General features: G+C 46.3%; 1 protein-coding gene and 1 long non-coding RNA gene across 3 annotated transcripts in view; one reads left to right on the forward strand and one right to left on the reverse strand.

Annotated features, from left to right (window-relative positions):
* Positions 1–221: 221 nt before the first annotated feature.
* On the reverse strand, positions 222–10,580 carry LOC307202129 (uncharacterized protein). 2 transcript variants are annotated; one of them, XM_079951826.1, is made up of 6 exons: positions 10,560–10,580; positions 6,647–7,154; positions 6,387–6,468; positions 5,706–5,788; positions 4,976–5,102; positions 222–3,288 (listed from the first exon to the last, which is right to left on the reverse strand). In XM_079951826.1, the coding sequence occupies exons 2-6, from the start codon at positions 7,061–7,063 to the stop codon at positions 1,562–1,564; spliced, it is 2,436 nt and encodes an 811-aa protein (XP_079807952.1). In that variant the 5' UTR covers positions 7,064–7,154; positions 10,560–10,580; the 3' UTR covers positions 222–1,561. The 2 variants fall into 2 exon arrangements, with proteins under 2 accessions (XP_079807952.1, XP_079807951.1); XM_079951825.1 differs by lacking the exon at positions 10,560–10,580 and adding an exon at positions 9,242–9,527.
* The window catches only part of LOC307202369, a 39,719-nt gene continuing 33,736 nt past the window's right edge, over positions 5,755–11,737 (forward strand). Inside the window, exon 1 of the long non-coding RNA XR_013832857.1 lies at positions 5,755–5,803. This is a non-coding gene — a long non-coding RNA (uncharacterized lncRNA). The remainder of the gene's footprint in view (positions 5,804–11,737) is intronic.

The raw sequence follows: 11,737 nt of genomic DNA on the forward strand, positions 1-11,737 counted from the left end.
CTGATTGGCAAGTCCTGGGTTCTGTGGTTTAACCCACAGCGCCACCCGCACCCCTTCAGTTTAGTAATAAGTGGTAATTCAGCCACTTCTCTTCCAAGTCTATTTCTGAAATTCTTCTGCTGTAGGACTAATTGCAGTCGTCAACAGGTTTACCATACCCATTGAGTGAATCACCCATCTCCCACTACCCTTCTGAGAAAAACCCCACCCCACCCTCCTACTATATATAAGGGGCTGGTGACTTCTGTTTCAGTGTATCTGAAGAAGTGTGCATGCACACAAAAGCTCATACCCAGAACAAACTTAGTCGGTCTCTAAGGTGCTACTGGACATTTTTTTATTTATTTCAAATATATTCTTTAATTTGCTCTTCTTGCATTTCAAATTTCAATAAAAGCTTATGGTGCTGGAGGAGACTCTTGAGAGTCCCATGGACTGCAAGAAGATCATACCTCTCCATTCTGAAGGAAATCAGCCCTGAGTGCTCACTGGAAGGACAGATCCTGAAGCTGAGGCTCCAAGACTTTGGCCACCTCATGAGAAGAGAAGACTCCCTGGAAAAGACCCTGATGCTGGGAAAGATGGAGGGCACAGGGAGAAGGGGATGACAGAGGATGAGATGGTTGGACAGTGTTCTTGAAGCTACCAGCATGAGTTTGACCAAACTGCGGGACGCAGTGGAAGACAGGAGGGCCTGGCGTGCTCTGGTCCAGGGGGTCAGGAAGAGGCGGACACGACTCAACGACTAAACAACAACAAATGTTTTCACAATAACATATTTGTCTGTACACAACTATATTTCAAAACCTGTCTTTTTTCTGCTAAATCTTTGTTAGTTGTAATAAGAAAACCACTAGAATATATAAACTTCCATTGTTTGTTGTTCCCTTGTTTTAATTTTACAGTCTCCTTGACTCATTAGAGTGGAGTTTTTCAACTCTTGATAAGTTAACCATTTCTCTTTGCCTATTGCCTCTTTTCTGTGAACACTTCTTGCACTGAAATCCATAAAGGTATCTTCACGTATAACTTAGGTTTATATCTATTGCAAATTTTCAATATGATATGTCTCAATAAATAGTTTTTGAAATCCACATTAACTTTGACCTTATCATACCACAAATATCCATGCTTTTAAATCATGACCCTCTAATTCCAGAAGTCTCTTATTTATCAATGTCACTCTCTTCTTCATCCACACTAAACAACGGGCTGCAAAGGCCAATTTCATATCAGCTAAACCCAATCCTCCCCTTTCATTCTCATCTTGCAATATTTTCATTTTGACTCGTGGTTTTTCCCCTTGACATATAAACTTTGATGAATCTCTTTGTCATAGTAATACCCAAGTATTTAACTTTTCATTCAATTTGAAACCCTGTTTTCTCCGTCAAAACTTTCTATATGAATTCTTTGATAGGAAGTGAAACTTTTCTTCCAGGTAATTTCTTTCCACTTTGAAGCACTGATATGGTTTCTTTCCTGTATGAATCATCTGATGGGAAGTGAGATGACAGCTACCGCTGAATTTCTTTCCACATTTGATGCACAGATATGGTTTCTACCCTGTGTGAATTCTTTGATGGGAAGTGAAACTTTTCTTCCAAGTGAAGCTTTTTCCACATTTGATGCACTGATACGGTTTCGTCCCTGTATGAATTATTTGATGGGAGGTGAGACTTTCCTGCTGAGTGAAGCTTTTTCCACATTTGATGCACTGATACGGTTTCGTCCCTGTATGAATTATTTGATGGGAGGTGAGACTTTCCTTGTGGGTAAAGCTCTTTCCACATTCGATGCACTGATACGGTTTCTCTCCTGTATGAATTCTTTGATGGGAACTGAGGTGGCCCCTCGTATTGAAGTTCTTTCCACATTCAAAGCACTGATATGGTTTCTTCCCCGTATGAAGTCTTTGATGGGAATTGAGAGAGGAGATTTGACTGAAGCTCTTTCTACATTCCAAACACTGATATGGTTTCTTCCCTGTGTGAATTCTTTGATGGGAAGTAAGGCTTTCCTTGTAAGTGAAGCCCTCTCCACATTCCAAGCACTGATATGGTTTCTCTCCTGTATGAATTCTTTGATGGGAAGTGAGACCTCCCTTCTGAGTGAAACTTTTTCCACATTCCAAGCATTTATATGGTTTCTCCCCTGTATGAATTCTTTGATGTAAAGTGAGACTTCCCTTCTGAGTGAACCTCTTTCCACATTCCAAGCATTGATATGGTTTCTCACCAATATGAATTCTTAGGTGTAAGGTGAGACTTTGCTTCTCAGTGAAGCTCTTCCCACATTCCAAGCACTGATTTACTTTCTCCCCTGTATGAATTCTTTGATGGGAAGTGAAACTTTTCTTCTGAGTGAAGCTCTTCCCACATTCCAAGCACTGATATGGTTTCTTCCCTGTATGAATTGTTTGATGGGAAGTGAGACTTTGCTTCCGACTGAACTTCTTTCCACATTCCAAGCACTGATATGGGTTCTCTCCTGTATGAATTCTTTGATGGGCCATGAGATTAGTCCTTGCACTGAACCTCTTTCCACATTCTAAGCACTGATATGGTTTCTCTCCTGTATGAATTCTTTGATGGGCTATGAGATTGGCCCCCACACTGAAGCTCTTTCCACATTCAGAGCACTGATATGGTTTCTCTCCTGTATGAATTCTCTGATGATAAGTGAAATTTTTCTTCCAGATGAAGCTCTTTCCACATTCCAAACAGTGATATGGTTTCTCTCCTGTATGAATTCTTTGATGAGCAACAAAATTGGTCCTCCCACTGAAGCTTTTTCCACATTCTGAGCACTGATATGGTTTCTCCCCTGTATGAATTATTTGATGGGCTGTGAGATTTACCTTCCAGGTGAAGCTCTTTCCACATTCCAGACACTGATATGGTTTCTCCCCTGTATGAATTCTTTGATGGGCGGTGAGATGGGCTCTCTGACTGAAGCTCTTTCCACATTCCAAGCACTGATACGGTTCTTCCCCTGTATGAATTCTTCGATGGGAAGTGAGACTATCCTTCCGGCTGAAGGTCTGTCCACATTCCAAGCACTGATAGGGTTTCTCCCCTGTGTGAATTCTTTGATGGGAAGTGAGCTTGGCCTTCTGACTGAAACTCTTTGCACATTCCAAGCACTGATATGGTTTCTTCCCCACTGGGTTTCTTTTACGGGAAGTGGAATAGGAGCTCTCAGCCAACTCCAAATATGTATGTGGCATTTCCACTTTCTGGATTCTGGCGTTGTCCCCTTTGTTCTTAATCTCCAAATTATCACCACCTGCAAGAAAGATAGAAACAGATTAGATCCTCAGGAAGAGATAGAATCCCAAATTACAGAACAATGCTAATCAACACTTGTGGTAGAGGGAGAACTGAAGAGAGTTAGAAGTGAGGCCTTACTACAGGGTTCAGTGCCTTTTTTGTCTGCCAACTTATATTTGTGCCTTTGGTTAGGCAGGAATAACATCTGCAGAAACAAGATGGGGAACACCTGGCTTGCAAGTAGTACGTGTGAAAAGGCGCTAGGGCTCTTAGCAGACCACAAGCTTACCACGTGGCATAAGTGTGATGCAGTAGCAAAAAATGCTAATGCTATTCTAGGCTGCATCAAGTGTCCAGATCAAGGGAAGGAATGGACCCACTCTATTTTGCCTTGGTCAGACCACACCAGTTCTTGGCACCACAACTTAAGAAGGATGTTGACAAGCTGGAACGTGTGTAGAAGGTGATCAGTCTGGAAACCAAGCCTTGTGAGGAACAGTTATGGGGATTAGGTATGTTTAGCCTGGGAAAAGAGAAAACTGAAAGAAGATATGATAGGTAAAGGTAAAGGTACCCCTGACCATTAGGTCCAGTCGTGACCGACTCTGGGATTGCGGCGCTCATCTCGCTCTATGGGCCAAGGGAGCCGGTGTTTGTCTGCAGACAGCTTCCGGGTCATGTGGCCAGAATGACTAAGCCACTTCTGGTGAACCAGAGCAGCGCACGGAAACACCGTTTACCTTCCCGCCAGAGCGGTACCTATTTATCTACTTGCACTTTGAGGTGCTTTCGAACTGCTAGGTTGGCAGGAGCTGGGACCGATCAACGGGAGCTCACCCCATTGTGGGGATTCGAACCGCTGACCTTCTGATCAGCAAGTCCTAGGCTCTGTGGTTTAACCCACAGCGCCACCCGCGTCCTGGAAAGAGAAAACTGAAAGAAGATATGATAGCCATCTTCAAATATCTAAAGGGTTGTCATATGAAAGATGAAGCAAGCTTGTTTTCTCCTGCTCCAGAGAGTAGAATCCAAGCCAATGAATTCAAGAAAGGAGACTCCGACTAAACATTAGGAAGAACTTTCTGACAGAGCTTTTCAACTGTGGAACGTCTCCAGTGGGAAGTGGTAGACTCTCCTTCATGGGTGGCTTTCAAGCAGAGGTAGGTTGGCCACCTGTCATGGATGCTTTAATTGGGATTGTTGTGCTGTAGGTGGTTTTCCATGGACTGGTTGGACACAGTGGTGATACAGGAAGAGAGTTAGATTCACAGACATATTTATGGGAAGCTGAGATTTGAAAAGCCTGGCTGTTTTCTGGGACAAACTTTGTTTGGCCCAATCATGGAATCCACTCCATCTCCAATGTCAGTCATCTGTTTGGTCAACCAAAAATGGACAGAAGCAAACTTACAATTCTATGAAATAAAAATATCTGACAGAAGCTACTTCAGTTTCCCTAACCACCCTGAAGCCTACATTTAAAGGGCCTGGCCAGTTCAGACCAGCCTGATGCATGCTTAAAAAGGCAGAATTGGAGGAAGACTATTCACAGACAAAACACTTGATAGCCCTCCATTCAAGGTGTGCTGTAGGGCTGTTAGAATCCCAGATGTGGTAGGCAGCACCCGTGAACATCAAAATATTGGAGGTTCATCACACAGAGAATTTCAAAACAGAAATTATGACCCAACAGGGAGCCTTACCAAGAGAGTCTATAATCCCACGATTCTCCCCCATGACTTCCTTATGCAGAGCTCTCTGGTTAGGATCCAGCAATGCCCACTCCTCTTCCGTGAAACGAACAGCTACATCTTCAAAGCACAATGAAACCTAAAAGAAAAAGAAAAAGTTCCTCCGCTTAGACAGCATAAAGATCATTTACTTCACATTGAGCTTTTGTTTCCTGCCTATTAATTGCTCTGTTGTTTTCATGGGATTGTTTTCCCACATATTTTAAGAATAGATGCTCCTTTGAATATCTTAACGGAATTGTTTTATTGTGTATTTTATTGTGTGCATTGTTCAGGAGGGGGCCCTCCCAATGCCCTAAGGCCAACTTCAAGGGGTACATAGGGGCACAAGGAGGAGAGGATGGGGAAAGCCCTATTTTGCAACAATTGGGGCTGGTAAAGGTTAATCCTGGTTTCTGTTCTTTGCGGTCTGTAAACTGGTGAGAAGTGTATTTTAGTATTTCACAAAAAATAGACAAATAAAACTGCAACAACTGATAAATTAGCAACATTCAGAAGGAAAGTTAAAGCGAGTTGTCCATTCATTAGTTTCAGCAGATAAACCTCAAATGGCATTTTCGGACTTTTTAAGGGCAGTTGTGACAGAAGCAAAGAGGAGGAGAGAGATTTGTTTGGGGGCCCCAGAGGCCCCCTGGCTGCTCCACCTTTCAGCCTCTTTGCCCACAAGACTATTTCCCCCTACCTGATCTGCCTCCACAGCCGCTACTTGCACTTTGCCACCATGGAAAGACGGATGAGGAGGTCTTGCTGGCACCCTTCTGTCACCTGCAAGAGACAAAGGTAAGTGGGAAGCCAGGAGTGCATGATGTTTCTCTCAGAGGTGAAGCAGTGCATCTCTAACTACAGGTGGGCCTTAGAAGAAGTCTCCCCTGCTGAGGGCATTTTAGCGTTTCTATCCAATTCATATTTTAGTAGTGCAAGAATACATGTCCCCTCCTCTGGGGTCTTGGCCTGAGATATCTTTCTGGCAAAGATGAAAATAACCCACAGATTAGTTTCAAAATCCACAGAATGTGAAAAAAAACGAGAAAAAACTCATTTATCGCTTGGAAGGTGGTGGACTCTCCTTTCTCGGAGGTTTTCAACAAAGGGTTTTAATTGGTTGTGGATACTTTAGTTGAGAACGATGGCATTGCAGATGGTTGGACTAGATGTCCCTTGGGGTCACTCTTCCAACTCTACAATTTTAGGGTTCTATGAATGTCTAGCCAGCTGAGTCCACTTCAATGTCCCAACCTATTTCATATTGTACATCTCCCCTTCTCTGGGCCCCAAGTGCCTTCCACTAAAAGTTGAAAAGAATCCGCAGGTTAGATTCAAAATCCATAGAATGCAGCAAACAGAATCAAAGCTCTTTCCTTACCCAGCGGCCACTTCCTGGCGACCAATGGAATCCTCTCTGACTCAGATGAATCAGGACCCATTTCTGCAAACAGATCCTTTCCCTGAAAGAGCAACAAAGATTTCAGATAGAGAGTTTTGCAGAGGCAAAAACTTTAGGGGTATCCGATCTTATTCCTTGGATGCTTTCCGAAGAAGGATGCCCCATTTTTTTAGCATTTGGGTTTGTTCTCCCTCCTGTTTGGAGCCCCTTGGGAGCATCCAGAGGAGAGTCTCTCTCACCTGCTTCTTCTCCACCTGCTTCCTCTGCTCCGCCTGACTCAGGAGGAAACCTTCGGCCAGGGCCACTGCCTGGGAACTGGTCTCCGCTCCGCATTCCCTCACCCAGCTCTCCATCTCCGGTGGAAGGACAGCCAGGAACTGCTCCAAGATCACCAGGTCCAGCATCTCAGCTTTTGTGTGCCTTTCTGGCTCCAGCCATTGATGGTCAAGGTGGTAGAACCAGCTGCAAACCTCTCGTGGTCCTTCAGTCTCCTGGTAGCAGAACTGCCTGAACTGCTGGCTCTGTACATCTGAGCGAAGGGTGTCCTCCTCACCCAGGATCTTCTGCATGGAGCTTTCCCAGAATCCTCCACTGCTCCCAGTGTCAGTGCCATGGCCTCTTTCTGCTCCAGGGCCAGCTGAGTCTTGCTCATCCATCTGTGCTCTCAGAAAGTCTCCGAAAGATCAGAAGGAATTGCTTGGTCCTCTGTCAAGTTCTGTCCATCCAAACGAGAGGTGCTGGCAAATCCTACAAAGCAAATACATTATTCTGTTGTAAAATTTAAACACCGTCAGGAGAATTAAATTTATTAATGGCATTTCTATCCCGCTTTTTTCTCCAAGGAGATCCAGGTGGCATCCATGGGTCTACCCCTCCCCACCAAATCCCCACAACACATCTTGAGAATACATTTAATTCCTATTTCAAAACAGCTGCCTTGTTGGTGAGTTCACTTCTGGGCCCAAATCAAGATGTTCAAATGAGGAGTTTACTTAGGCCTCCAAATATCTGAAGAACCGCTTCCTTCCCTACAGGCCCTCCTGGGTCTCAGGTTAATGGTGGCAGAGGGAGCCCTCTTGCTAGTTTCACCACCCTCCATGTTTTGGGTGAAAAATGGCTCAAGAGGGGGCATCCTGGGGGCAGTTCCCTGGTTGGGGAATTCCCTCCCCACAGAGGCACCATTCAAAACTTGTTTTCAGGACCCACCCTATTCTTGTGACTGTCATTAGTTCTAATGGTTAAAATGGTTGTAACCCGCCCTAGGTAATATATGTATTATTATTATTATTATTATCATCATCATCATCATCATCATCATCATCATCATCATCATCTTATTTTTTGTTTTTGTTTACCGCCCTTCATCTGAAGGCCATAGGGAAGTTCACAACATAAAAATACATAATGAAAATGCAAAATACATAATAAAGGCCAAGCAAAAGCAAAGCAAACCAATAACCACCACCCTTTCCACTGACACATTTTAACCGCCATATAATGTTGATCAATGGGACGCAGGTGGTGCTGTGGGTTAAAGCCTCAGCACCTAGGACTTGCCGATCGAAAGGTCGGCGGTTCGAATCCCTGCGGCGGGGTGCGCTCCCGCTGCTCGGTCCCAGCGCCTGCCAACCTAGCAGTTCGAAAGCACCTCCAGGTGCAAGTAGATAAATAGGGACTGCTTACCAGCGGGAAGGTAAACGGCGTTTCCATGTGCGGCTCTGGCTCTGGCTCTGGCTCTGGCCAGAGCAGCGATGTCACGCTGGCCACGTGACCCGGAAGTGTCTCCGGACAGCGCTGGCCCCTGGCCTCTTAAGTGAGATGGGCGCACAACCCCAGAGTCTGCCAAGACTGGCCCGTACGGGCAGGGGTACCTTTACCTTTTACCTTAATGTTGATCAGCCAAATGCCTGGTGGAAAAGGTTTCCCCTGTTGCCTAAAGATTTGCAATGAAGGCGCCAGGCGAATCTCCTTGGGGAGAACATTCCATAAACGGGCAGCAGCAGTAAGAGCACTAAGACTAACCACCAGAACAACAGTAACATAAAGCCTCAAGTCTGGGGGTGGAAAATTAAGCTTCAACATACATATGGAACCTCAAGAAAGGGGAGGGAGCATCTTCAAAGCAGGATCAGTCCACTTTAAAGAGCCATGGCTCCCTCCAAAGAATCCTGGGACGTGTAGTTTGCTAAAGATGCTATTTTGGGCAGAAGGGGCTGGTGGGAGAGGGGCTCCTAAGCACTCTCAGGACTTGAGGGGCGGCCTATTTCACCCCTCCACACACCACAGGTTTGTTTCCTTTCAGTAGAAATGGAGCATTGTGGAGTTGGATGGGACCCCAAGGATCATCTAGCCCAACCCCCTGCAATGCAGAAATCACAACTCAAGCACTCTTGACAGGTGGCCATCCAAGTTCTGTTTAAAAACCTCCAAGGCAGGAGAGCCCGCCTCTTTCTGAGGGAGTCCTTTCCTTTTTCCACAGGGACCTTTCCAGCCTTGGGTGGTGAGACCTCCTGTACCTCTCAGCAGGTGTAGCAGACCCCACCGCCAGCCCCCCATTAAAATGTGGTGGACTCACCCCCCAAGTAACACCAGTTAAATATAGTGGACCCACCACACGGTACACCAATTACAGAAATTCCTACAATTTACCACAAGCTATCTTGTGTGTGGGAAAACTTAAGTCTTAGGCAGAAGCGGAACAAACAAGTTTTATTTACAAAAAAGAGGTTTGTGAAACAAAGTTGGGTCGGGAGATGCGTTCTTTCAGGTAGAAGTTAGGTTATTAAGGTAAGTATGGGAATGTCACAGGCTTAAACACAGCAGGATATGCACACCTTTTCTTAAACTTCAGTTGCTAAAATGAGCTGCTACACTTCAGGTAAACAGATGTTCCTGTTTCTAGACGAGGTGGGAAAATGCTCATTTCGGTTTCTGTTACTTTTCTCTCGCTCCTTTCCTTAGTTATGGCAGGTGTAGCCGTTCAATCCTTTTGACCCAGCCCAGGTTCCTTTCCCTCAGCCTCCCTCTCTCTCAGCAATGCCCCTCCTGAGGCGTTTTATTTTGCGCGCCAGACCCAGGGGATCCCTCGGCCCTCTTCTTTCTCTCCCCCCTCTCCCTCTCTCCTCCTTCTGGCCCCCGAGATTCTCCTCAGGCAGAGCCACTTCTCCCTCAGACTCAGCCTCTCCTCCTCCTCCCTTCCTCCCGTCTCAGCTCCAGCCTCAAAACTCCCTCAGAAAAGGCGCCTCTCATCTTCCCGCCAAAAGGGCTGGCTCCGCCCCCCGCCTCGGCTGGCCAATCAGAGAGAGGCTCCAGCCCCCTGGTGGCGTTTCTGAGGGACTGCAGCTCCAGACTCTGCCCAGGCTCAGCTGTCCATCACAGCAGGGCTTTCTGTTCAGTCTCCTCTGGACATCGAAGTGTTTGCATGTCTGAAGGGGCACACGGGTGTCACTCTGGAGTCCGGATAACACCCAGGTCTGATTCATGGGTTGTATTGGGGAAAGCTTTACTTCCAGGACAACTGAGGAGCTCAGCATCAGAGCAGGAGGGGAGCCCTGCAGGATTCCCCCCTCCTGTTCCCACTGGGGCTTCAATGGGAAGCCCCCCAGCTGGATGGGGCGCAAGAGCCCCTCTCTCCCCCTGCGCTTCCTTCCAGCAACTGGGATTCAGCAGCATCGCTGGGGAGACAAGAAGCCAAGCAGAGCCCCTCTTCCTCCTCCTCCCTGCCCCGGTCCCAGCCTGGCCTCCTGGGGCAGGGAGTTCCGCAGGCTTGACTCTGCACGGCACCAAGAAGCGCTTTCTCTTCTCTGCCCTCCATCTTCCCACAGACCTTATTCACTTATTGCATAGGTCAGGTTTTCCTTTTTATTTTTTGCTTATATTTTACGTAAAATTATTTCCGTCCGGCTACAACCTCGGCCTGATTGTCCCCGCAGAGGAAAGCAGCGCATGGATCCCAAGGAAGACTCGAGTTGCAAGCCTGTGACCTCGCCCCCAACTCGGTCTTCGCGAAGAGGAGGGGGGCGGGAGCCTTGGATGTGATTTGGGGGTCTCTCCAGGCAGGAGCTCGGCAGCCCCCCCCGCATCCTCCCCCTTCATCGCTGGGTCCCCCCTTCTCCCCATTGCACCCTTTGCAAGAAGAGAGAAGAGACTCACCCGAGGGCAGAAGGGGAGAGAGACAGCTGCCCCCCCCCTCTTGCTGAAGGAGCCCCCCAGGCTGCTCTTGCAGGGGAAAGGACCGGGCAGCGAGGGAGGGGCTCTGGCTCTGGAGGACCTGGCTCTCCCCCCTCCATCTCGCCTTCCCTCTCCAGGAATGCAACTCAGTGCCTTTAACCCTTGGCAAGCCGAGCGCACCCAGCTGCGCCTCCTCTCGCTTGGTGGTCCCTCCCCCCGCCCCTTTCTCAAGTGGGATCCCAGGAAAAGCCACATGCCCAGCACGGATTTGCTTCCTCCCCTGCACTCTTGGCACTGAAGTGGTTTCTACCTGTGTGAATTCTCTGATGGGAGAGATGATCTATAATGAAATGAAAAAGGTATTTAAATATACCTTTCTGAAGAAACCAGAGGCCTTCCTCCTGGGCATGGTCAGCCAATTGGTGCCAAAGAAGGACAGAACTTTTTTTATGTATGCAACAACAGCAGCAAGAATACTTATCACAAAGTATTGGAAGACACAAGATCTACCCACCCGGGAAGAATGGCAGATGAAGGTGATGGACTTCATGGAACTGGCGGAAATGACTGGCAGAATCCGAGACCAGGGGAAAGAGACGGTGGAGGAAGATTGGAAGAAATTTAAAGACGATCTACAGAAACATTGTAAAATTAATGAATGTTAGAAGGATGTTGGAATGAAGTTATGTGGTTTTAGCAGAAATGTTATAAGGGTTTAGGAAAAAATACTGTTAATTGGTGAAAGGAGGGAAAGTAAAGTTACATCATATTGAGATAAATTACAGAACAAAAATTGGAAAAGATGGAAAGGATTTGCTGAAATAGTTAACCGAATTAGAATACAAAAAAGGGAGGTGTGAGGAGGTCAAGGAAACAAGCAAATGAAAGATAAGTTATGGGAAGATTAGTTGTGTTGTTTTTTTCTTTTCTTCTTTTTTCCTTATTGTGATGTGTTGTGTTGTTTTTGTTTAATATGGTGTTTTTACTTTTGCTTTTTGTAACCCTTAAAATTTTTAATAAATATTATTCAAAATGAATTCTCTGATGGGAGTTGAGACTTTCCTTCCGGCTGAACCTCTGTCCACATTCCACACACTTACATGCTTTCTCCACTATATGAATTATTTGATGGCAACTGAGGGGGGAGCCACAGTGGAATC

The sequence above is a fragment of the Podarcis cretensis genome (assembly GCF_951804945.1).
Source record: "Podarcis cretensis genome assembly, chromosome: 13".
In the NCBI taxonomy this organism is placed as follows: domain Eukaryota; kingdom Metazoa; phylum Chordata; class Lepidosauria; order Squamata; family Lacertidae; genus Podarcis; species Podarcis cretensis.

Coding starts and splice junctions, on each gene's coding strand:
- LOC307202129 (XM_079951826.1), bottom strand. CDS start 7,063: ATGGATGAGCAAGACTCAGCTGGCCCTGGAGCAGAAAGAGGCCATGGC. Junction 6,469..6,646: donor AGCAGGTGGAGAAGAAGCAG/GTGAGAGAGACT, acceptor TTGCTCTTTCAG/GGAAAGGATCTGTTTGCAGA. Junction 5,103..5,705: donor CGGCTGTGGAGGCAGATCAG/GTAGGGGGAAAT, acceptor TTTTTCTTTTAG/GTTTCATTGTGCTTTGAAGA.